The sequence below is a fragment of the Ostrinia furnacalis genome, unplaced genomic scaffold (assembly GCF_004193835.3).
Source record: "Ostrinia furnacalis isolate ACB-3 unplaced genomic scaffold, ASM419383v2 OfSCF0075, whole genome shotgun sequence".
Classification (NCBI taxonomy): Eukaryota; Metazoa; Arthropoda; class Insecta; order Lepidoptera; family Crambidae; genus Ostrinia; species Ostrinia furnacalis.
In genome coordinates, this window is record NW_021130314.1 from 77,913 (window position 1) to 104,864 (window position 26,952).

Sequence of the window (26,952 nt, forward strand, 5' to 3'; positions counted from 1 at the left end):
AATTGAATTTCAATATTTATTAGACCAATCATAGGACAAAATCTATGACTGAGTGAGAATTGAATCGAGTTTTAACGTTATTTTGTACACATAAGTACCTACCTAGGACTTAGTAATAGTACAGAGAGTTCCTAAGAGAGCGCTGGTAGGGCCCAAAAGATAAGGAGACGTCATGTAAAGTGCCCCATAAGGGCTACCTTTTTTTTTATTATTTACTATATTTTGACGTTCATAATTAAGTGCCATTTGTGATCTAAATTGAATAAATATTTTTGATTTTGATTCTTCCTGTAGCGAAGTAAGTACCTACCCAATGACGATAAAAAAATAACGTAGCGAATTAATCACACCGGTTCGAGTCCTGGGATAACATTTTGATAATGGCATAAGTTTTACGCTTCTAAAATGTTCAATTAATGTCTTTAACTTTACTATTTAACAAAAAATAACAATTTAACTAAGTAAATCAATCATGTAGGAAGGAACAATGTTTTAAGGCTTTTTGTTTATTTTAACGAGTATTTAAGAAATAGGATAATAGTCGACTCTATCTTATAGTAGGACTAGCTTTCCGCCCGCGGCTTCGCCCGCGTGGAATTTTGTCTGTCACAGAAAAACTTTATCGCGCGCGTCCCTGTGTCAAAAACCGGGATAAAAACTATCCTATGTCCTTTCTTGGGACTCAAAATAGGTGGTTTAGGCGTGAAAGCGAGACAGACAGATAGAGTTACTTTCGTATTTATAATATTAGTATAGAATATGGTATAAATCTAGGTCAAACTCACACTTGACCGGATTTTTTTAAATATTTCTTTATTTCAGGCGTTCGAGCCCGTCGCTGTGGATACCAAAATGTACGGAAAATTCTTTAATGGAGACTCATACATCATCTTAAAGGTAAATAAGTGAAGGAAAAACCGCGGGTTTTAGTAATAAACTTGGTATAGGACTTGCTAAGCCCGCGACGCGTGAAATAGTAGTTTGAATAATATTTCCCGTTTTTGCAACATTTTTCTTTACTGCTCCGCCCCTATTGGCTGTAGCCTACCTCGATAAATGGGCTATCCAACACAAAAATATTTTTTCAAATCGAAACAAACTCTACAACTTACAAATGTAATACCATTTTCCTTTTATTTCTGGGTTGTCTGTCTACCTATCGCTTTTTTGCTATAAACCCGGAGAAACAAAGATGCCATTTAAGATTATTTTTATAATTCCGAGGACTTTTTTCCTATCAAAATTATTCATAATCAAATGATAACAATACAATTGGAAATCATGCTAAATTATTTTGATAAGATTTCATTGAGAACTGCAATTTTATTGCTTTATTTATTGCTATGTCATGGCCATAAAATAAATAATACCGTTTATCAAAAAATGCCAATGAGGGTTTTCGCGAATGAATAATCCGCCAGATGGCAATACGTAGCCGCGAGTTCCAAATGCTGCATGATTGGTTATTTTTGTCATGACATTGACATCTAGCGGATCTTTCATTCGCGAAAAAACCCTCATTGTCACGAAACCAAATTACTTGAAAAGGTCCAGCGCATAACCCAGCCAGTGTCTGAGGATAGTTCCAAAATACTGAACTGTCCCACGCATGACATTGACAGTGGGGCGCCACCGTCAATACCGGATCGCTGGTTCAGATTTTTGCCATGTTGGAATCTATATTGGAAACTATATAGTTGAACGATGGTAGCGCTCCCCTGTCATTGAGTTTGGTGGGACAGTTCAGCGTGGGTCATCTATATGCTTCAGATTTGTATAGATGACCCNTTTTTAATTTTTATTTTTTTTTTAAGTCGTGTATTGGAATAATAGGGAGACCGAAGTTTTCTATACGCAAATGAAATTAATCTTAGAATTACTTAACAATAAATACAACAAACGTAAAATTATCTTAGGAGGGGACTTTAACGTTAATACTTTGATAGACAATAGACAATCTAGGACATTAATCGATTTATTTTTACTATATAATTTTAGACAACAAATAAATGAACCGACACGGGTAACACACTCTTCTTCGACATGTTTAGATTTAATTTTTACGAATTTTAGTGACTATAGAGATTCTTATGTAAATGATTTAGGTTTTTCCGACCATAAGGGAACCATAATAAAGCTTAGTGAATTAATAAAAAAACAAGGAATAAATTGGAAAATGGAAAAAAGATTTTTTAATATTAGAAACATGGACAATTTTAAAAATGAACTTCAAAATATAGATTGGAATGAAATAATAAACCCTCAGAAGAACATCGATGAAAATTATGAATCATTTAATAGTGTATTACAAAAACTTCTTGATAAATGTATTCCCAAAAAACAAGTGACCCTAAAAACTAATAAAAAAAAGGATGGTTAACAAAAGGTATAAAAATATCATGTAATAATAAGAGACTATTAAGAATTTTAAAAACACAAACAAAAAATCAAATCATTATTAATTATTATAACAAGTATCAAAAGGTTCTAAAAAAGACAGTAATTGCATCAAAAAAGCTTCACTACATCAAAGAAATAAAACAATCAAAAAACATTACTAAATCAATGTGGAAAATTATAAAGGAACGCACGAACAAGTTAATTAAGAAACCAAAAACAAACACAACATTACTTATCCACGGTATTCGTACATCCGAACCGAAACTAGTTGCAAACGAATTCAACCAATTTTTTGCATCGGTGGGAGGGAGTGCGCAGGCACACGATGCGTGCACAAGCCCGATACCTAGCGGCCGGCCCGTACTTAACCCTACCGACGCCTCGCTATTCTTATGGCCGGAGACTTTACGTGAGATCTATATTACAATAAAAACTTTAAAGAACAAACATAGCTTTGGGATCGACGAACTACCACCGACACTTATAAAACACTGTGCCGAAGAGTTCTCACTTCCGTTTTTCATGCTAATTAATCAATCTTTTTTGGAAGGCGAATTTCCGAATCTCTTAAAGACATCACTTATTAAGCCAATTTATAAAAAAGGCGAAAAGTCAGACCCAAATAACTATAGGCCGATATCATTGTTACCAACCTCTTCAAAAATATTTGAAAAAGTCATGTGCCAGCGACTGTGTGAAAAATTTAAAATCTTTGACGAAAGCCAAAATGGCTTTAGGAAAAATCACTCCACGACCTTGGCTGCTTATACCTACATACAAGAAATACTTAATACATTAAATACAAAAAAGTACGCAATCGGCATTCTTCTTGATATGACAAAAGCGTACGATAAAGTCCTTTACGAGATTCTTTTGAAAAAGTTGTACGGTATCGGTGTGAGAGGGTTAACTCTTAAATGGTTCAACTCATATTTAACGAATCGCCAACAATATGTAGAAATCGAACATTTTGATTATTAGAGAAATATTATTAGAGTAATATAATATTTTGGTTTTTAGAGAAATATAAGATTCTTGACAACCACCAGTATGGCTTTAGGAAAAGTCGGTCTACTACACTGGCTGTTTACCAATACATCCAGCAGATATTAGGGTATTTTAACGAAGGTAAATACGCAGTAGGTGTTTTGCTCGATATGTCGAAAGCGTATGATAGAGTCGACCATAAAACTCTACTATCTGCTTTATATTGTTGTGGAATAAGAGGTATGGCTTACGAGTGGCTAAAATCTTATTTAAAAAATAGGATACAGTATGTGCAAATAGACCATCTAGATTCAAAAACAAATGAATTAAAACACTACAAGTCAAAACCACAAACAGTTAACTGCTCAATCCCGCAGGGAAGTGTAATTGGATGTATACTATTCCTCATATACATAANAGCGTGGGTCATCTATATGCTTCAGATTTGTATAGATGACCCACGCTGAACTGTCCCACCAAACTCAATGACAGGGGGGCGCTACCATCGTTCAACTATATGATTTCCAACATGGCAAAAATCGGAACCAGCGATCCGGTATTGACGGTGGCGCCCCACTGTCAATGTCATGCATAGGACAGTTCTGCCCCCCTAGACAAAACGCACTTTTTGATCGAATCGAAAATCGAATCCGTCAAAACTCCATACAAAAAAGGGGCTTTTCGACCACTTTTCGACTGGTTTGCGATTATAATTTGCACTTTGTCTAGACCCACAGTATTTTGGAACTATATGCTCCGTCATGACGCGATAATAATATGTCAAATCACCCCTTACTTAAGCACTGACTGAGTTTTCTAGAACTATAGTCAGAGCCACGCTAGTTAGGGCAAGTGCCTATTTCCCTTCAGAGCACTTCTTCTTGTCGTGTCGGCAACAAACCTACACAATGTCAGCCCAAAACTCCGCTACAAGAGTGGCATTGTCAGTAGCCTTCATAAAAATCTTCCTGCGTGCAGTTGCTTCATCGACTTCTTTCGTTTCGATCGATACCTGTAGGTCAATTTAGCCCACTTTAGGTACCGCTGCTTAATAGCATCCTATTTTCAGCCACAACCTTGAATCAATATCGATTTTCTTCAGGTAGTACTAAATCGATTGCTTTTTACGCCGAAAAACGACTATTTGAGTCAGAGCCTTCATTAAATCTTTTTGCGTGCAGTTGCTTCAAAATCAAAATTTTCTTTATTTGTTTCTAGACTAATTAAATTAGTACTTGCGCTACCAGCGCTTCGAGACAAACATTTGGCAAATGCTGAGAAGAAGCGCCGCAACAAACTCAGTCACCACTATCTGCCGGTTTAAAAATATAAAAAAGTAGGAAGTTACAATACATTCAGAAGCAACTTACTTACCACCCGCCCCCGTTGATAGAAGGAAGGAAGGAAGGCCTTTAAGACGCCCATCTAGCACGAGACCGCGTGGCAGTTTTGATTATATTTCTTTAGTGCCGTGCTAATTTCTAGGTTAATTGTTGCGTTTTGATACATATATATTTTATGTCAGGTATATCTTTCCTTGACCAGTCCCCGAAGGCAGCGCCTGTTCACAGACATGACGTGTGAACCAGCCATCGCTTCACTAGACCATATTATAGGGAATGTAACGACCCGCCTCACACGCCTCTCTTCATAGACTTCATAGCACTAAATAAAGAATTTAACCTCCTCCAGACCACAGGCACGGGAAACTCCACTTTAACCTACGACGCTCACTTCTGGCTGGGCAGTAAGACGACTCAAGACAAGAAGGGGGCTGCTGCTATCCTCACAGTCACTCTTGATGACATGCTGAGTGGAAGAGCGGTCCACCACAGGGAGATCCAGGGTCACGAGTCTAGCCAGTTCCTGGGGTACTTCCAGCCAGGTAATTTGGACTTTATAACTATAGCACAACCGCAGCTTTTACTGTGAAAAGACGGAGCTATATTTTTCGGCTACTTCCAGTCAGGTATCAGTAGAATTTAAACCATATAGGTACACCAGATAACTGGATTTTTCAGCGAAAAGGTGGTGCAAGATTCATTGAAACTTCAATAGCATTCTAGATACAACTCTTCAGATACTTCCAGCCAGTTAACCCTTCAGTTTAAACCTTAAACCCTAGATTTTACAGTCTAAATAGAAGATGTTAGTCCGCTCATAAAAACCAGTCCAGTCTCACCAAATCATGACACCTTCACCGGAAGAAAGAATAAAGGAATTCTTCTGCAGAGCGTATTTAAGCAGCAAGGAAGGAGTGTATTTAAGGCCTAATTAAAGTAACTTAACGTATTGAAAACTGGGGGGTTAGACCAAAGACTAAAAGTCCTGGAGGAAACTAGGAATTGATAAAAGTAACTAAAGAGAACTAGAATTACTATCTCAATTTCCTTACACCTTTGTCAGCCATCAGATACCTGGAGGGCGGCAGCGAGTCAGGCTTCAACCAGGTGGAGATCAACGCGGGAGCTGAGAAGCGGCTCCTCAAGCTGTCTGGCTGTGAGAACATGAGGATTGAGGAGGTAAGAATTAACTAGAATCATCATCATTATCATCGTCATTTCAGCCACAGGACTGCTGGACATAGAAAGACACGGGTCTTAACGTTTCTTGAAGTTTCTGCTGCAGCATAGCAGCCGAAACGTCAAGCCGTGAGTAAGTACATAATGTAACTCATACATAAATGTCGCGTTAAAAGACCCGTGTCTTTATTTTAGTTTGCTGGACATAGGTCTCCCCCAATGATTTCCACATCGCCCGGTTGGTAGCGACCTGCATCCAGCGCCTTCCTGCCTGCCGCTACCTTTATGAGGTCGTCGGTCCATCTTGTGAGTAGACATCTTACGCTACGCTTTCCAGTATGAGGCCTCCACTCCAGAATAATAGGATAGAATAGGAAAACTTTATTTGCCTCAAAAAATACAAAAGACCGTAAACACAAACCGATTGAGCTAACTGTGCTAACCTCGCTGGAATGTGACTCTTCCTCCCACTTACCCGAACACCCCACGTTCGCCCTGTCCGTACCAAAGCGTCGATGTGACGTCACGTCTGCCAGGTGCGCAGTTAACTCGACCGATTTGTTGACATAAGTACTTCTAAAGCCCGGTCCGTGAGCACGTAGGATTTTGTCCAATGACCCCTAGCTACCCATCCTTATCGCTCGCGCGTAATTATATTGCTGTCGCGACTGTACGACTGGCACCCACAGTGAGTGTGCGAGCGCGATAGCAACATAATTACGCGCGAGCGATAAGGATGGGTAGCTTGGGGTCATTGGACAAAATTCTACGTGCTCACAGACCAGACTATAATGCCAAATATCCTCTAGGGTCGTGCTTCTGCAATGGAAACAAATCAACGAAAATGTTTTTATCCTCCAGGTCCCAGCGGAAGACACCTCGTTGACCAAGAACCACTGCTTCATCTTAGAGAACGAGCACGACATCTTCGTGCTGATGCCTGAAGGAGCGAAGGCCACTCAGAGACGAAAGATCATCAGCGTCGCCAACAACTTGAGGGACGAGTACCATAATGGACGGGCTACTATTGAAATCATAGGTCAGTTACTCTTTTTTACCTCTCTCTCCCTCTTCTCCTTTCTCTTAACTCCAAACACAAGGGCTGCCACAATAGATCAAACCTGGTCGAGCTGGCGCATATGAAGGCCCAAAAAAAACCCAATAATAGTGAGCATGTGGCCACTTAGGGGCGAAATACATCTCTCTCTTACCTCCCCCTCTCACACCTTTCTCCCCTTTCTCTCGCAGTCTCCCCTATATCTTCCTCCCTCTCTGTTTTCCCTTTCTCCCTCGCCAACAACTTGCGGGACGAGTACCTACCATAAAGGCTATTATCGAGATCATAGGTCTGTATGTCTCCTGTCGTTCTTTTTTTCTTATCTATTTCTCATCTCTCTCCTCCTCCCTCTGCTCTCTCTCTCTTTCTTTCCTCTCTCTCTTTCTAGGCATGAGTAAGATTCCCATAAATGAAGCCTCTTTAGCTTGCCTGTTACTTATTCATACTGAGCCGTTTTCGGTGTAATAATTGGTAAGCCTACCTACCTAAGCTTAAAATAATTCTTTCATTTCAAAGGTTCAAATTAGTAATTGTTTACAGAATATCTAATTTTATCTTCTTTTCCAGACGAGTTTTCATCTGATGAGGATTGGGACCTATTCTTCGAGTCCCTCGGATCCGGCTCCAGGGACTCTATGTCTGATGACGACACTTCTCTGGTGAGTCCTTCAAGTTTCATCATCATCATCATCATTTCAGCCATAGGAACATTCATAGGCCTACCCCAATGATTTCCATAATAACCGGTTGTTAGCGGCCCCTTCCTGCTACCTTTATGAGGTCGTCAGTCCACCTTGTGGGTGATCGTCCTACTACACTCCACTACAGAACCTTGCTCCTATCGACCCTGCCAGGGTAGTAGTGCCCTGCCTATTGCCACTTCAGCTTGCTTAATCCGTCGCGCGATGTCAGGGAATATAATTCGTTTACGGATCTCGTCATTTCTGATTTGATCTTGTATCCTTTTTAATTTCTCTCCCACGGGAAAAGCCCGCAAAATTGCCGAACTTAAGTAGCTGTGGACGTGGCTCAAAGCTCACAGAACTGATGGTCCCGAACCCGAACCCGTGTTCTCGAATCTCGATTCGGCCAATCCGACACCGACAATTTGGGCTATTGTCACTTGTATGATTAATATTGAATGTGTTTTTCAGACCTACACCAGGGAAGACATATCGGCAGTGTTCCTGTACAGAGTGCTGTTTGGAGACGAGCTCGACCTGATCTCGTTGAGCAAGCCCTACCAGCAGAGCCAGCTGTCTTCTTCAGTAAGTTTTAGTTCTGTCAAACCAAATATTACATTCGTAAGACTTTGCAAGACCAAAGTAAAGTTATAGTCTGGTCTGTGAGCACGTAGAATTTTGTCCAATGACCCCAAGCTACCCATCCTTATCGCTCGCGCGTAATTATGTTGCTGTCGCGCTCGCACACTCACTGCGGTCGCCCGTCACACAGTCGCGACAGCAATATAATTACGCGCGAGCGATAAGGATGAGTAGCTTGGGGTCATTGGACAAAATTCTACGTGCTCACGGACCAGGCTTTAGATAGACACACATTCTATTGCGTATTGCGTATTCAGGGCAGATAATATGTCAGTACCATCCGCGACAGCATCTCACTTAACATCAGGTGCGATTGCGGTCAAATACCTGCCTTGTTATGCATAAAAATACTGTAATCAAACCTCATTGTGGATTATGCAAAAAATTCTTTAGCAAAAGTTTTGGTCCTTCGAGCCGGATCACATGTAATTTTGGCAATCCAAGTCCTTTGAATGCACATGAATGATATAAGGTATATAACTAGTCTCACAAAAATGTTGGTCCTTCGAGCCGGATCATAAGCAATTTCTGGAATGGAATGCTTAGTTCAACTGCGCTTCTAATTAAATTAATTAGTAGTTACATTCTAGATAAAAAAAATATTGGCACCAAAGAAAATTACTCTATGGTATTGATCTTTTCTTTTATTCTAACAGGAAGTGTATATCCTGGACACTCCTTGCTCGGGAGTGTACGTGTGGCTCGGCAACGATGTGGAGGCGGAAACGAAGAAGAACTACAACGACATCGTGCAGAAGTACTTCGGAATGAAGGACTATCCTGACTGGGTACGTATGCAGGAAATAGGCAGCCAATAGGCAAGTTGATTCAACCAATAGGCTAGTTCACCCAAAAGACAGGCTAGTTGACCCAAACAATAGGCTAGTTGACCCAAACAATAGGCTAGTTGACCCAAACAATAGGCTAGTTGACCCAAACAATAGGCTAGTTTACCCCAAACAATAGGCTAGTTGACCCAAACAATAGGCTAGTTTACCCAAACAATAGGCTAGTTGACCCAAACAATAGGCCAGTTCACCCAAACAATAGGCTAGTTGACACCACCACCGAATAGGCAAGTTGACACCTTGCAACTTCTTGAATTGTCCTTGAATTTCAATAATTTTTTAAGTAAATTAATACTTAACCATTTTTTTTTAATATCATGTAGGCTGGACAGACCACGCATCAATATTCATATCATTTGCCAGGTACACGTGACCAGAGTAGCAGAAGGCATGGAGGTGTCGAATTTCAAGCAATACTTCCACAACTGGGACAGCGTAGGCGACGGTGCTAACAGCAGGCTCTCGGAAACTGGTAATTAATTTTAATGGCCACTATTATATTAGCAGTTAGTTCTTGAAGCTGCCGATAGATGGCACTGTTGCCTACTATTACACAGTATTCCACTGTTATATTAGCAATTAGTTCTTGAAGCTGCCAATAGATGGCGCTGTTGTCAACTATTACATTAGTTACATAGTAGTCCCTTGAGTTTCCAATAGATGGCACTGTGTTGAGTTGCATCGCGATATGTTTGTTTTGCGTCCGTTAAGATGTACGCCTTTTTTTCTACCACTAGTTATCGAGTTTCCTGAGTAAGTAGTCCTGACTTTTTCACTCGCTCAAGGATGCTGTAACAAGGAAAAGACAGAGTAGATAATCTTCAAGGTCAGCTCTTCTTACAAAATTAAATAGTTGTAATAAGGAATAAACAAAGCTACTGAGAAAACCTCCAAGGTTATCCTTATATGTATTATCATAGGATATCTGCTTCCTAAGAGCTAAAAAATCTGCCTTCCAAGCAGTTTCTCGGCAGTATCTGAAGAGCTAGTACAAAAGAGTTTTTTCGGAAATTCTTCTATAGTTCTTAGCTGATGTTCTTCTGTCCAGATTTCGCAGTCTACTCAGCGGATGCCGACGAGTCAGCGGCTGCCGCCAAGCGCATTGGCAAGAGCGCTGCCGTGCGAGGATACATGCCTGACCATGGAGAAGGAAGCTTCACTGTCACCAGGTAAGTCATCATGATGCGCGTACTGAGGGATGTCTTTAATAGGAGTACCGAGCAGGGGCAGAGAAGGACAGTTGCCCCCCTAGGAAATTAATAAATCCGTCCCTATACAGGTATTTTTCGTCGAGAAATTATGTTTTGACCCATGGGGACGGATAAATATAATATAGGAAACGCCAAAAGAGCTGGGCATAAGTACTCTAAAACCCAACGGTGTCCTCCGGAGCCTAATGAAACGGAGCCGCGAGTTTTTGTCCTAGCTTTAGGACATTCGTAATTACACTGACTTAAGGAGGTAGTACATTTATCAACCCGGAAAGGGATCGTAACCGTATCAACTCGAGGCGGTCAGTAAATTCTATGTATGAAACTCCATACTGAAACGCACGCTTATCCGCACCGTAACGTAAACGCCTCGCTTCGCGACTGACAGCGCGCGAAAGGCGATGTACGATGTTGATCGCTTTCTGAGTTGGAAGTCTAGTCTGACTATACTTAGTTGAAAACGTAACGTCGCGCTGAAGTCGCGTTGTAGCACAGTCACAGCTTCTTACGAGTAACTTAGGCTTGAAACTCTTTTTCTTTTAACCTGTTTTGAGACAAATAAATAATTTCTATTCTATTCTATTCTACTATTCTTCCTCTAGAATCGTAGACGGTGAGAAGGAAGACTTGACGGAGGAGTTCCAGTCCGGCGTGTCTAAGCTGTACCAGACCGAGACGTACGTGTTCAAGTACCAGTATGCCGATGAGGGCGGTGACGACGCTTTTGTACTGTACTGGTGGATTGTAAGTACACTTAAATTACAGGAATAAAAATGTCTGTTATATTCTTCTCTTGTGACTGAGTTTCTTCCGACACTTCTTCTTAGCACCAACCCACAATGTTGTCCCGAAGTGATGGTACGACAAACTATTTTAAAATTTGAGGCCCTTTCTAGAATTTGAATGAAAAAGGGCCCTACATACGAGTATTAATATAGAATTGAAATTACCCTGCATCCTCAAACTTTACAGGGATCCCAAGCCAGCGCAGACGACAAGGCAGCTGCCAAAGAACTGGTATCAGAACTAGAGGCAGAGATCGAAGGCAATGTGGATGTCGTGAAGATCCCTCAGGGCAAGGAGACGAAGCACTTCCTCAATATATTCAAAGGTACGTCATCAGGTCATTTAGTCTGCAGGACTGGAGCACGACCCTCAAATTCAACATAGGCAAATGGAAGATTAGCAAGCTGAAGTGGCAATAGGCAGAGCACATAGTACGCAGAACTGACGGCCGATGGGGCAGCAAGAATCTGGAGTTCCGCGTACCGGAAAACGCAGCGTGGGAACACCCACAGCTGACTGTGCTACACTCTCTACGCTCATAACTATTGGGTATATAATGTATTTAAGTGCCCTGGAAAGGGCCTATGTACTGAATAAATTATTTGAAGTCTCCGCTACAATAAACTATGTAATAACTAGGGCTATAACCAGGCCTGTTCATCTCCGCGAGTTTACATCGAAAACAAAACACGCACGATTGCCCCCTACAAGAGTAGCTACCNAAGGCAAAAAGCTTACAGAGAACGACTCAAAATGGATAAACATGATGGAACAAAAATAATTTTGTTAAAATAGTATGAATGATTACTCCCTTATTTTATTTCTAACCCCTTAATATTACCCCGTATTTGGGTGCATACTTACAAATATTTCGAATTGAATAAATAAAGAGCATTCACAATATTTCGCCAATGTATAACAAGCCTTATGGCCTTACTATTTCGTTACTACCGTTTCGTTACGTACACTTTTTTTGAGAAATACTCAAATGGCAAAGTTAATAAAATTACTTTACTTGGAACTTCAACCGAAAATTCTATCCAAGCATTTCATCTAATGAGCGTTTGATCACATCGCATATTTTCTATAATATATTTTAAGTACTTTATCTGATAAAGCAAGTACCTGAACCCGGATTGTATGTATTAAATTATAACAGTACAAACCCTTGACAAGTGACCAGCTGAACGTCAATCAATAGAAAATTAATTAAAAAGCGCGTGCTCGCAGCTAATTATCCGATAGCTGACCGAGCCCGTGGCCAATGTCAGGAGGTTCTCAAGTCTCAGCACAAAGACGCGCAGAAATGCGTTTGCGCAACCAAAGCTGCGCCGGCGACGACAGCTGATGTTGCAGTTGTAATTGAAAACCAGTGGAAGGAACGTTTGACTGAATCGCCTACTTTGAATGATCATACTTTAATTTCCGTATTTGGTATAAAACAAATCAGATTTGATACTTACAATTTCAGTAATAGATTCTGTTCATATCACCCACAACAAAAGCCTCAATTTATACTTCAAATTGAATTAAGTTTTGAAATCCTTGGACGTGTAAAAGTGCTTTTTAAAAGCCTATTTGCAAAAATAAAATGAGTTTTATGAGTTTTTTATATTTTAGATTCCCGTAATCCTTAGATTCTGTTTTCGGATACTATGATGCTTCTAAACTTCTGTTTCTGACCAGGCTTTTTAGCAATCATTAATTTCCATTAGTTTTGATGAGTAAAATTCAGATGAATATACCGGCTTTACGTTCGACTAAGAATGACAATATAAGACGAAACCAAGAATGTTTATAACATAGTGACTGCAACATAAATAATAACGGGCCGTGATCGCGGTGCGCGGGCGCCGATCGGACCACACGTGCCGCTCAAGGCTGCGGATTAGACAATGATCCGATTCGTAACCTCAGCGCAGTTGTCAAATAGATCTTACGATAGCGACAGATCTCGTAAGATTACGAAGGTGTTAGCGAACGTCAAATGTTTGTTGTTGCTGTGAAGATTGTTTCATAATAAATGTTATGACTTTGAAGAGCAATAATATGTACTGTTTTACGTGATATGATTGATTTCGCGAACTACTGACGTTATAGACGACTTTTGCCATACAAATCCATGATAGAGTCGCGTTTTAACAGTTCACATAAAGTACTGTCAATTGACTAGTGCTATCAATTACGAATACCTACTCTATTGGTATTCTATTTGTACTTTTGTAGTTTCTTTGTATTAGCCATTTAACATGGCTCTAGTTTGATCACTTACTATGTTTGTATAACATATAATCTCAGCGATCACATTTTAGAGTGAATTTTACATGACGTGCCTTTGACCTAAAATCTAGTCGACTTAACTGAAGGAATTTGCGATTAGGCCCGAGTAATGCTCACGGCTACAAAACTACCTTTGAGCCTTGACGTTAGCTCGTAAACACTCGAGGCAAAATTATATGAATCATTCACAAGAGCTTTTTTAACTTCACCCAAAGGACAACTCACAAACTGAGTATCATAAAAGCGATTCAGGAACAGATTGACATTTCTAAAACTTTCACTCGAATGCTTCGAGACCTCTAGCATAGGATCTAAACATATAATGTGATATGACGACCTAATCGAGAAAAACAGTGAATTCAAATTAATTTACCAGAGAGTCGTGTCAACTTATAAGTATGACTTATGAAACGTATGATTCTGTTACAGGTGTGTTATATTGCACACTATTATGTTTAGGAAGTTATAGCACAGATAAAAGTTGCATGTATCAGGTCAACTTTTTTTCAGTTTCTCACGATGGATCGTCTCTGAGATTCTCTTGATGTAGAGCAGCTTTATATTGTTTTGTTAAAATGGCAAAAGTTAAAAAAAATAATTAATCGTTATTAGTTAGACTAAGGCAATTGGTTTTGAGCCAAATAATAAAATTATTAAAATTACCCATTTACTGCTGAAATTATCAAAAAAAGGGTTTTTACAAATGGTTTGACGAAAAAAGATTTGGATAACGATTTGAAAAGTTTTTCATAGAACAGGCGTTGAGTCACGTAAAGGTAAATTGACCATAGCGTGGTTGTCTGTTTTTACGACAATAAAGCCATTTTGACGACCTCACCTTGATCGAGGGAAACCATTGGCAGCAGCCAAATCCTTTGTAAATATTAATAAACTTCTTTAGCCCGTCGTAAAGCAAAACTATGATTTTAACTACTTAAAAGAAAACTGTTGCTACAGTCCATAATGATAGAAGAAAAATATTTTTAATGCTCTATTTATTTTAAACATTACTGCACAAAGAAAAGTATTATCTCATTCTCCCCTTCGTTATTGAGGTCCAGAAGCCAAAGATTAGTCAATGAATTAGTCATTAAGCCATTAAGAATCTTCTTTGTTGTTTCAGACGATGACGAAGAGTGCGGAGTGCTCTCGGAGGGCTCTGAGACGTCGGAGGGCGGCCGCGCCGACACCGACGATGAGGGCATCGAGCGGGACGCGGAGCCCGCGCCGCGGCGCCGGCGCAGGCGGCGGCGGTTCATGCTCAGAGACGTCATAGAGGCAAGTACCTTACTGTAGTGATAAGGTCATGATGACGGAGAGTGCGGAGTGCTTTCGGAGGGCTAGGAGACGTCGGAGGGCGGCCGCGCCGACACCGACGATGAGGGCATCGAGCGGGCGCTGCGGCGCGGGGTTCATGCTCAGGGACGACATAGAGGCAAGTACCTTATACTGTAGTCATCATGAGGGCATGATGACGAAGAGTGCGGAGTGCTCTCGGAGGGCTCGGAGACTCGATACGTCGGAGGGCGGCCGCGCCGACACCGACGATGAGGGCATCGAGCGGGACGGCGCCGGCGCAGGCGGCGGCGATCCATGCTCAGAGACGTCATAGAGGCAAGTACCTTACTGTAGTCATCACCAGGTCATGATGACGAAGAGTGCGGCCTGCTCTCGGAGGGCTCGGAGACGTCGGAGGGCGGCCGCGCCGACACCGACGATGAGGGCATCGAGCGGGACGGCGCCGGCGCAGGCGGCGGCGATCCATGCTCAGAGACGTCATAGAGGCAAGTACCTTACTGTAGTCATCACCAGGTCATGATGACGAAGAGTGCGGCCTGCTCTCGGAGGGCTCGGAGACGTCGGAGGGCGGCCGCGCCGACACCGACGATGAGGGCATCGAGCGGGACGCGGAGCCCGCGCCGCGGTGTCGGCGTAGGCGGCGGAGGTTCATGCTCAGGGACGTCATAGAGGCAAGTACCTTACTGTAGTCATCATCAGGTCACGATGACGAAGAGTGCGGAGTGCTCTCGGAGGGCTAGGAGACGTCGGAGGGCGGCCGCGCCGACACCGACGATGAGGGCATCGAGCGGGCGCTGCGGCGCGGGGTTCATGCTCAGGGACGACATAGAGGCAAGTACCTTATACTGTAGTCATCATGAGGGCATGATGACGAAGAGTGCGGAGTGCTCTCGGAGGGCTCGGAGACGACGGAGGGCGGCCGCGCCGACACCGACGATGAGGGCATCGAGCGGGACGCGGAGCCCGCACCGCGGCGACGGCGCAGGCGGCGGCGGTTCATGCTCAGGGACGTCATAGAGGCAAGTACCTTATACTGTAGTCATCATAAGGTCACGATGACGGAGAGTGCGGAGTGCCCTCGGAGGGCTCGTAGACTCGATACGTCGGAGGGCGGCCGCACCGACACCGACGATGAGGGCATCGAGCGGGCGCTGCGACGCGGGGTTCATGCTCAGAGACGTCATAGAGGCAAGTACCTTACTGTAGTCAATCATGAGGCCATGATGACGAAGAGTGCGGCGTGCTCTCGGAGGGCTCTGAGACGTCGGAAGGCGGCCGCGCGGACACCGACGATGAGGGCATCGAGCGGGACGCGGAGCCCGCGCCGCGGCGCCGGTGCAGGCGGCGGTGGTTCATGCTCAGAGACGTCATAGAGGCAAGTACCTTATGGAGCCTAACTGTGTGTCGAGGAGAAGGTAGGTGCAGGTAGATGAGTGAAACTCAGAGTCCAGATTTGAAGTGATCATTTATTTACAAAATGCGCTATATTTATAGTAACACAGAAAAGAGACAGAAACATTGGCTGTCGCACACGACATGAAAACCTTGAAACTTTCAGCGCGTACCCGCGCGCTCCCATAGAGGAAGCGGGACAGCAATATCTGTCCTCTCGAGCGTAGGTTATATCCACGGAGCTCCCGCGGTGGGTGTGCGAGCGAGACAGCCTCTCGGACCTCTCGGCCGGAGGTTATAAATATAAGCGGCCTCTTCGCGGCCAATCTCGCAGTACGGCGGCTGACACGATGCGACTCCCACATCACTCCCCCTCAAGCGAAGCGTACATTTTTCTTCACTGCTCGTCCGCTTCTCGTGACGTAGGCTTGACTCGATGCGGCGGTGGTCGTAGTATGATGATCGGGTGCCGCTGTGAGGGCGGTGGTGGGCGATGCGGGTTCCGTGACTTCTGTATGATCTTGATCTTGCACGATGTAGGCCGGTTTCAGTCTGTCCAAAGATACGACTGTAGTCCGGAGCGGTAATTGGACTTTGTAGTACTTCTCATACTTCTTCAGTACTTCATAGGGGCCATCATACGGTGGTATTAGCGGTGCTCTTACAGCATCATTGCGTATGAAAACGTGTGTGCATGTCGCTAAGTCCTTGTACACGAAGGGTTGAGTTGTTGTATGTGACCGCTGGGGCGCCGGTGAGAGTGACGTCATCGTGCGAGTGAGATGGCGTACTAACTCGGCGTCTTCTATCTTCGAGTCGGCNCGACATTCTAGATACATTCAATATCAATACGAATACAAATGTATAAGCTATTCCAACAAACGATGTGCAGTCTTCCGAAGTACAATGACGCTTGCACAAACACGTCTCTGTACTGCGTTCGAATAATCACATCCGTCGGTGTTCGATTCTGTATCTTCGATATTATTACGAACTTTGAAAAATTAAAAAATTAGTTTATAAAGGGGCTATTTTAGAGTAGTTTAATGCAAAAAAACAGATTTTGACGGTTGCGATCATACGACGTTGTTCGACGACGCCGACGATTTATTTACAAAATGCGCTATATTTATAGTAACACAGAAAAGAGACAGAAACATTGGCTGTCGCACACGACATGAAAACCTTGAAACTTTCAGCGCGTACCCGCGCGCTCCCATAGAGGAAGCGGGACAGCAATATCTGTCCTCTCGAGCGTAGGTTATATCCACGGAGCTCCCGCGGTGGGTGTGCGAGCGAGACAGCCTCTCGGACCTCTCGGCCGGAGGTTATAAATATAAGCGGCAGTGTTGTTCTTGATACGGCAATTGCCGTAATATACGGCATTCAGGCACCTTAGGCACCATAAATACGGTATACGGCAGCACTTTGATTACCGTATCAAAATATACGGCAATTGAGTAAAGTAGAGTTTTTCATGAGTTTTATTAAACAGAAAATAAATGTTTCGTCTAATGGAACGCAAAAACTTGTAAACCATAGATGAAGTAGAAGCGCCACGAAAAGAAACGCCAAAATGCAATCTTATCTCCTAGATTTTAATGTCTAAAATCGTTATTTCCTCATTTTGGTAGATTCTTCACTTTTATTCGGGTAGGTTCTTGGACTAAATTATTCAAAACCTTAAAAAGTGAAGAATAAAATAAGTAAGTTTAAAAGTAGTATACGCATAGTACATAATACATCACTTGCATTTTTTTTAAATTTAAACCTTTCAAATAAACATTTTATACAATACGGCAATTTTCTTAGTTTTCCTTAAAAATCCGGCAATTTTAGAATTAGAATACGGCAACCCTAAATTTGTCAGGAACAACACTGATAAGCGGCCTCTTCGCGGCCTATCTCGCAGTACGGCGGCTGACACGATGCGACGTGATGCGACTCCCACATCACTCCCCCTCAAGCGAAGCGTACATTTTTCTTCACCGCTCGTCCGCTTCTCGTGACGTAGCTGTAGGCTTGACTAGATGCGGCGGTGGTTGTAGTATGATGATCTGGTGCCGCTGTGAGGGTGGTGGTGGGCGATGCGGGTTCTGTGACTTCGGTATGATCTTGATCTTGCATGATGTAGGCCGGTTTGAGTCTGTCCAGAGATACGACTGTGGTCCGGAGCGGTAATTGTACTTTGTAGTACTTCTCATATTTCTTCAATACTTCATAGGGGCCATCATACGGTGGTGTTAGCGGTGCTCTTACAGCGTCATTGCGTATGAAAACGTGTGTGCATGTCGCTAAGTCCTTGTACACGAAGGGTTGAGTTGTTGTATGTGACCGCTGGGGCGCCGGTGAGAGTGACGTCATCGTGCGAGTGAGATGGCGTACTAACTCGGCGTCTTCTATCTTCGAGTCGGCAGGAACGAAGAAGTCAGATGGTACACGAAGTGTGGTTCCGTAGGTCATGAGGGCCGGGCTCAGGTTGTTGTCTTGCCGTAGAGCCGTACGTAAGCCCAAAAGCACAGTCGGTAGCTCGTCTGTCCAATTTGTAGTAGCGCCGCGGGCCATAAGGGCGGCTTTCATAGTACGATGCCACCGTTCAACTTGGCCATTTGACTGTGGGTGGTAGGCCGTAGTGCGTAGTCTTGTTATGCCAAGTTTCTTCATGAGCGAGTTGAACAGCGCGGACTCGAACTGGCGGCCCTGGTCCGTAGTTATGCGTAGTGGGCAGCCGAAACGCACAATCCAGTGGTCGTATAGTGCTTTAGCGACGATCTCTGCGGTTATGTCTCGTACAGGGACGGCTTCAGGCCATTTAGTACAGCGATCGATGATGGTCACGCAGTATCTGAAGTCGTTTGATAGTCGTAGTGGGCCGACTATATCGATGTGGATATGTTCAAATCGTTGTGAAGGCGGAAACGGATGCAATGGCGAGGTCACGTGACGATTGACTTTAGCTCGCTGACAGCTGATGCAGGCTCGCGTCCACTGTGCAACTTCTTTGTTCATCGATGGCCAGAAGAATTTGTTTGCCATCTGTCTTCGCGTTGTTCTGACCCCCGGGTGGCACAGACCGTGTTGCGCTTGGTATGCAGCGTAACGATACGGGCCGGGAAGGTATGGGCGGGGCGTAGATGTCGATAACTCGCACGTGATAGGCTTGTTGAGGCCGGGCAGAGTTATTTCGCTGAATTTCAGGTTCGATTGCCGTTTCAGTTCTTTCAGTTCTTCATCGTTGTCTTGATCGATGCTCAGCTGGTTGAAGTCTATGGTAGTCGGACATTGTATTTCTTCTATTCTTGATAGTGCGTCCGCAACGGTGTTTTCTTCGCCTTGTATGTACAATATCTTCGTGCAGAATTGACTGATAAAATGTAGTTGCCGTTCTCGCCGCGGGGTGTCGCTGCTACTCGCTGATCTTGTTAGAGCGTAAGCGAGTGGTTTGTGGTCGGTGTACACGACAACTTCGCATCCTTCAATGAGTCGTCTGAAGTGCTTTACAGCTGTGTACATAGCTAGTAGTTCGCGATCGTACACACTGTAGCGACGTTGTGTTTCGCTCATCGATTTGGAGAAGAATGCGAGCGGTTTCCATGCGTTGTCAATCTTCTGTTGAAGCACGGCGCCTATACTGTGGTCTGAGGCGTCGGTCATGATGGCGAGGGTGCTGCCGGGGACGGGATGACTTAGAATGGTCGCCTTGGAGATGCTTTGGCGGCATTTTTCAAAGGCTTCTTCTGCTTCTATTGTCCAATTGATAGGTGTCTTGTCATTTTTCTTCCGGTTATGTAGGTACTTGTTGAGTTCAACTTGTAGTTCGGCTTGTCGGGGCAGGCAGTCACGATAAAAGTTGATCATGCCGAGGAAACGTCGTAGCTCGATGACAGTTTTAGGCTTCGGATAGGTAGATATTGCCTTCGTGCGTTCTTCACTCGGTTTGATTCCTTGTGCGGACACTTCGTAGCCAAGAAATGTGAGCGATTTCTTCCCGAACTCACATTTATCGATGTTGAGTGTGACGCCATACTTATCGAGGCGTTGTAGTACTCGATGAAGAAGTTCTTTGTTCTGGTCTTCGGTCTCAGCACACAGGAGGATATCGTCAACGAAACAGAAACAGCCTTCTATCCCTCTCAGTACTTCGTGCATGAAACGTTGAAACGTTTGACTGGCATTTCGCAAACCGAAGGTCATGCAGGTGAATTCGAACATTCCGAAGGGCGTGATGATAGATGTCTTCTGTGCGTCTTCCTTGGCGATAGGTATCCAATAATAGGCCATTTTTAAGTCTAGCTTGGAGAATATCTTCTTGTTGTGAAGTTGATATGTGAAGTCTTGTATGCGCGGTATCGGGTAGCGGTCGGGTTGCGTTACCGCGTTTAAACGTCTGTAGTCGCCGCATACTCGAAGTCCCCCGTCTTTCTTCTTCACTACGTGCAGTGGGCTGGCCCAGGGGCTGCTTGATGGTCTGCAGATTCCCATTTCCAGCATACGGTCGAATTCTTGCTTGGCGGCCTTGTATTTGTCCGGCGGCAGAGGGCGGGGGCGGGCGGAGAGGGGAGGGCCCGTCGTCTCGATATGGTGTACAACTTCGTGCTTGCTAGGTTGCTTGAGTGACATGGGCCGTAGGACGTCTGGATACTGCTTGAGTATGTCGTGATAAGCTTGATCGCTACTCACGACGTGTATTGACTCGGCGTTGGTTGTTACTTCGAGCGCGTCGATCGATAGCTCGGTGGTCTTGTCTATTAGCTTCTTCTTGTCCAGGTCTACCAGCAGTTTGAAGTGTCGAAGAAAATCAGCGCCCAGGATGGAGGTCTTGACGTCGGCGACGACGAATGTCCATGTAAAATCACGACGTAGCCCAAGGTTCAGCCTGACGGTTTTGTCGCCGTACGTGTTGATTTGCGAATTATTTGCGGCGTAAAGTTTGTAGGCGCTCGCGGAGTTTCTGTGTTTCTTCTTGTGAGTGGCGGTCAAAACGGAGATGTCAGCGCCTGTGTCTACGAGGAAACGTTCGTGAGTGTTGCGATCGTAGACACACAGGCCATGGCTGGTGCTGAAGACACCGACGTCCGCCACGGTCGGTGCCGGCGTTAGTTTCCCGAAGTCATCTTTCTTCTACAGCAAGGCGATTCGCAACGCTTCGCCTTGTCACCAAAGCGATAGTGATATCTGCATTCCCAATTTTCATCTCCGGGTTTCNGCTAGGCTCCATATCTGGTGCTGAAGACACCGACGTCCGCCACGGTCGGTGCCGGCGTTAGTTTCCCGAAGTCTTCTTTCTTCTACAGCAAGGCGATTCGCAACGCTTCGCCTTGTCACCAAAGCGATAGTGATATCTGCATTCCCAATTTTCATCCCCAGGTTTCGCTGACTTGCGTTGGTGTGACTGAGAGCGAGAGCGTGAGCGAAAGGGACGGCGATATCTTCCGTTCGTGTTGTTGTTGCCGCGCCGAATCTCTGCGATCTCCAGTGAAAGTTTCTCGATTTGCTTCGATAAAACTTCTATTTGTGCTGACGCCGCCGTTGATGTTGAAGTTGTTACTGNCGTGTTGTTGTTGCCGCGTCGAATCTCTGCGATCTCCAGTGAAAGTTTCTCGATTTGCTTCGATAAAACTTCTATTTGTGCTGACGCCGCTGTTGATGTTGATGTTGAAGATGTTACTGCGGCGATGCTGGGTCCGTCGGTGTACTCTGCCATCTTGTCCGCCATCGCAGCGAGTGTTTCGAGTGAGGATTCGGTGTTGACAGACAGCACGACGCGTATTTGTGTGGGCAAGTGATTTAACCACTCGATCTTCAAGCCTTCATCGGTTATCATACCGCAGCCGAGTTCTCTCATCTTACGTAAGAGCTGCGAGGGCTTCTGATCTCCGAGTTCGAGACCACTGATGAGCTTCTGGAAGTTCTTGACGTCTGATTTGTCGTAGGCAGCGAGCAGGCGATTTTTCACGGCGAGATACTTGTCCGTAGCAGGTGGGTTGTACAGGATGTCAGTGAGATGTTGCAGGTCGACAGCTTGCAGCTGTTGCAGCAGGTACCGGAATTTCTGGTCATCTGAAGTCTTCAGCGGGTTGACGACGGCTTNAAGCTTTTGGAAGTTCTTGACGTCTGATTTGTCGTAGGCAGCGAGCAGGCGATTCTTCACGGCGAGATACTTGTCCGTAGCAGGTGGGTTGTACAAGATGTCGGTGAGATGTTGCAGGTCGACGGCTTGCAGCTGTTGCAGCAGATACCGGAATTTCTGGTCATCTGAAGTCTTCAGCGGGTCGACAACGGCTTCGAATTGCACGAACCAAGCGCGTGGGAGTTCCCGCCAAAATGGTAGAAGGCGCGACTGCACGGAAATGGCGCCAATATCGCCGAACGGCATCTCTTCTCGACTCGTCTTCGATTTTTCTTCAGCCATTGGTAAGTAGCTCCAATAAACAGGGTCTTCAGGTCTTCAGTCGGTGGTCACCAGATATGGAGCCTAACAGTGTATCGAGGAGAAGGTAGGTGCAGGTAGATGAGTGAAACTCAGAGTCCAGATTTGAAGTGATGATTTATTTACAAAATGCGCTATATTTATAGTAACACAGAAAAGAGACAGAAACATTGGCTGTCGCACACGACATGAAAACTTTGAAACTTTCAGCGCGTACCCGCGCGCTCCCATAGAGGAAGCGGGACAGCAATATCTGTCCTCTCGAGCGTAGGTTATATCTACGGAGCTCCCGCGGTGGGTGTGCGAGCGAGACAGCCTCTCGGACCTCTCGGCCGGAGGTTATAAATATAAGCGGCCTCTTCGCGGCCTATCTCGCAGTACGGCAGCTGACACGATGCGACTCCCACAACACCATGTTGTTAATGACATTGAGCATACATTTTTTTAAATACCTTCGCGAAGTAAAACTTCTGTACGTAGTACTTATTATTATTCTGTGCTATAACTTTCACAGGTGCTCTGATGATTCTGTTCGGAGGAAAGGAGACAGAATACAAACCAGTGAACTCCAATAACTCGTACGATGACGACAACATTCGTCTATTCAGGGTGAGTCCTATTTATTAACTAAGGAACAGCTAAAAATCTACATACCTAACCGAATAATTATTTACTGTCCTCTCCCAGCCCCCCGAAGATAAGTTGCAAAGATTGACAGCTTGTAATTTCGAAAACCTATAACACCGGGGTTTTTTCGTTCCGTGACACGATTCGAAATTATTGTCACGTTTTTCCACTTGTCTCTAGGGGACTGGGTTTTCAGGAAGGTTATTTTCCTGTATCACTGTATCATTTCAACTTTTCAAATTGCTAATTAATTAATCCCCTTAACCCTTCGTGGTAAGCTAAATATGCTTGTGTTACGAGTGGGCTCACCACAATAGTCGAGCGGCGGGCCAGTCCGACACCTTCACCGTTCGGCTATCGTCGCTTTTATTCTATTCCGGGACAAACTTGACCTTCACTGGTTGGGTTACTGGCGGTCTAGCTGTAGATCCTGGCTACACAGGAGTTGCAGCGGTGGGAACGAGAGGTGGGAATAGTCCCGTACCTATATTCTATCTATCTATTCCATCAGGTCGAGGGTACAGAGCCAGGAGTGGACATGCGTGCTGTCCAGGTGGCCGAGAAGGCAGACGTCTTGGAGGACGATGACGTGTTCGTTCTGGAGACCTTGGAGAAAGTCTTCGTGTGGAGCGGAAAGGTATGATACTTAGATATAGGTTTTTAGTTTTTAGACAAAGGCAGATAGTTAAAGTAAAATAAAGTCCGATCTGACACCGATCAAAAATACACGGGCATAGGTAGGCACAGAAGAGCCCTTCATACATACGTTCACACGAACATCCCGTTTTCAGTGTCCCTCAGAAAACCGATCCGTTCGAATTTGTAATTAATTCGAACAACATATATGTGTGTCCACACAACCATTCGGCCGTTTGGTGTACTTAGTGGTTCAGAACGGACTAGTTATGGTATGCCGAGAGGTCCCGGGTTCGATTCCCGGCCGGGCAGAAATTGAAATGATGAATTTTAATTTCTGTGACGGGTCTGGGTGTGACTATGTGTATAATATTTATGTATTAAAAAAAAAGTATTTAAGTAGTATACCCGTTAAGCTAGCACCCATAACACAAGCATTAATTTGCTTACTTTGGGGCTAGCTGGCGCTGTGTGAAATTGTCCAAAGAATTATTTATTTATTTATTTCTTTATATAAGAGGAATGGCAATATGTGTGAAATTTGTTGCGGATTGCCACATGTTCCTTTACTTATATTTTGCAGAGAATAAATTTTATAATATTACATTAACTTAAAATGACTAAAAACTTTTGGGCACGATTCCTGACTGCGGCGCTGGGGGTGAAGTATTTTTTATTTTGTAAATAGTTTTTATCATTAGTAACTTTACTTATTATGTTTTTTTTATTATTTTTTTTATTTATTATTATTTTACAAATTAGATTGCCGAGGGAACAAGCCCTTAAGGTATATTCTTCATCAACCAAACCTTAACACTCTGATACCCTCAGGAATCAAACTCGGAGGAGCACGAGGCGGCCACGGAGTTCCTCTCGAAGGCTGTCAAGGAGAAGGAGGTGGTCGCAGTGGAACAGGGAGACGAGCCCGACGAGTTCTGGGAAGCTTTGGGTAAGATAGAAAGCTTTGGGTAAGCTTCGAAGCTTTGGGTAAGCTAAAAAGCTTTGGGTAAGTTACAAAGCTTTGGGTACCTAAGCTACAAAACTTTGAAGAAAGTTTGCTTTTTAAAGTAGAAGAAGGAGCTAGCTTGCTTCTCAGCACTTGCCAAAATCAAATGTTTGTCTTGAAGCGCTGGTAGGGCAATGATAAATAAATAATAAATTATAGAGCGGAGACCATGTACCGGAAAACGCAGCGTGAGAAGTCCATCCACAAGGTGGACCTACGACCTCATAAAGGTAGCAGGAAGGCGCTGGATGCAGGCCGCTACCAACCGGGCGATGTGGAAGTCATTGGGGGAGGCCTATGTTCAGCAGTGGACGTCCTGTGGCTGAAATTATGATCGTAGTGAAGGTCTGAGGTTCACGGGCTCTTTGCTCTACAAATCCGAGGCTAAAGTCCTATTCTTAATCACAATTCTCTACAGGAGGTGCCCCAGAGGAAACCAGGTCCGGCTGGAAGCAGGTCATCAGCCGGCGCGTCACCACACCTGTCACGTTGACAGCTGTCACTGTATCCATAACAGGGAAGGTCCAGTTCGAGGAGTTGCCACCGGACTTCACTCAGCAGGTTGGTAGATTCTTTCCATGCTAAAGATTATGGGTGAGGTATTGGTTCCTAGGGGCAGTCTGTCACCGTCACCATCACAGGGAAGTTAAAGTTTGAGGAGTTGCCGGCTCCCGCCGGACTTCACTCAGCAGACTTACGATGGGATACGCAGTAGCGGCGCCCCGGGTACCAAGCATCAGGGGGTGACACAAGTCGCGCAGATTAGTACTTACTGGCACATCTGCATGGCAAATCTGCGGTCTATGTCATGAAAAGGGGGGGGGAATGCGATTGTCTTTCAATCTTCGAATCGGTAGGTAACTCCAAAATCCTGGGGGGTACCAGGGGGTGCCTTAGGACTTNTGTCATGAAAAGGGGGGGGGAATGCGATTGTCTTTCAATCTTCGAATCGGTAGGTAACTCCAAAATCCTGGGGGGTACCAGGGGGTGCCTTAGGACTTATTACGGGGGGGGGGGTGATCGCCCCGGGTGCCAACCCATGCTACGCCGCCACTGGGGATACGATACTTAGGCCTGGGGAGGCCAATAATATGAACGGCGCAGTCGTGGTATGTTTGGAGAGCGGAACTAACGAGCACCTGTTCCGTGCACTTGTGCAAGTTTTAATTTAGGCCGTTAAGGTACGTATGTATGTAGGAAGAGGCTATCAATTTTCAGGGGACGCTGCCCTCCGCTGCCTTGATACGCCCATTGCTGGCTTGATTAAGTATAAAGTGAAACTATTTTATTCTGTTTATTCCACAGGACTTGTCGGACGACGGAGTGTACATCCTGGACGCTGGCGAGGAGCTGTACTTCTGGCAGGGCAAGAACACGCCAGAACGAGTCAAGGCCGCGAGGGAAAACATCATCAAGGTACTTAAAGTTATTAAGCCATTCACAGACACAAAGAATAAATAAAACTAATATAGGTCCCAGGCGTAAGTACCCAGCTTCTGGCCTTGGGGGGCCAGTCATACCCAGCTTCTGGTCTAAGGGGGGCCAGGCCAGTGATACCCAGCTTCTGGCCTAAGGCGGGGGCATTAATACCCAACTTCTGGCCTAGGGGGGCCAGTCATACCCAGCTTCTGGTCTAAGGGGGGCCAGGCCAGTGATACCCAGCTTCTGGCCTAGGGGGGGAGCATTAATACCCAACTTCTGGCCTAGGGGGGCCAGTCATACCCAGCTTTTGGCCTAAGGGGGGGGGCGTCAGATTCTTTTAGGTCAGATCGTTTGACTTAGCTCCTTCAAAGGGACTCTGCGAGATTTCCAGGGGGCAGTGACTATTTACTATCGACTATCGACTTTTATAGTTTATAAAAGTCGAAAGCAAATTCTTTCATCATCATCAGGTCATTTAGTGTCCACTGCAGGAACAAGACCCTCTCCAATTTGCGTGTAGCCAATGGAGGATTTGGGCTTTGGCCTTTACTCCCCACCCTGCCTCATCTGTTGGGGAGGCAAATTCTTTAGTAACATGATTACAGGCCTTTTCCAGGGTTACTATACACGCCGCAATATAGCTCGCTACCACCACTTCATCATCATCATCATCTACTCAGCCATAGGACATCCACTGCTGAACATAGGCCTCCCCCAATGCTTT

General features: G+C 44.6%; 2 protein-coding genes across 2 annotated transcripts in view; one reads left to right on the forward strand and one right to left on the reverse strand.

The window, feature by feature from the left end:
- LOC114350380 (gelsolin) overlaps positions 1–26,952 on the forward strand; it is a 28,778-nt gene that overhangs the window by 383 nt on the left and 1,443 nt on the right. Inside the window, exons 2-17 of the mRNA XM_028301157.1 lie at positions 823–897; positions 5,080–5,272; positions 5,794–5,909; positions 6,771–6,948; positions 7,534–7,625; positions 8,121–8,234; positions 8,948–9,079; positions 9,503–9,611; positions 10,188–10,308; positions 10,953–11,094; positions 11,323–11,461; positions 23,052–23,146; positions 23,676–23,801; positions 24,632–24,749; positions 25,225–25,367; positions 26,112–26,222. Coding sequence (XP_028156958.1) covers positions 823–897; positions 5,080–5,272; positions 5,794–5,909; positions 6,771–6,948; positions 7,534–7,625; positions 8,121–8,234; positions 8,948–9,079; positions 9,503–9,611; positions 10,188–10,308; positions 10,953–11,094; positions 11,323–11,461; positions 23,052–23,146; positions 23,676–23,801; positions 24,632–24,749; positions 25,225–25,367; positions 26,112–26,222 — 2,004 coding nt within the window. The remainder of the gene's footprint in view (positions 1–822; positions 898–5,079; positions 5,273–5,793; positions 5,910–6,770; positions 6,949–7,533; positions 7,626–8,120; positions 8,235–8,947; positions 9,080–9,502; positions 9,612–10,187; positions 10,309–10,952; positions 11,095–11,322; positions 11,462–23,051; positions 23,147–23,675; positions 23,802–24,631; positions 24,750–25,224; positions 25,368–26,111; positions 26,223–26,952) is intronic.
- On the reverse strand, positions 21,335–22,943 carry LOC114350388 (uncharacterized). Its single transcript, XM_028301167.1, has 3 exons — positions 22,212–22,943; positions 21,659–22,016; positions 21,335–21,544 (listed from the first exon to the last, which is right to left on the reverse strand). The coding sequence occupies exons 1-3, from the start codon at positions 22,517–22,519 to the stop codon at positions 21,371–21,373; spliced, it is 840 nt and encodes a 279-aa protein (XP_028156968.1). The 5' UTR covers positions 22,520–22,943; the 3' UTR covers positions 21,335–21,370.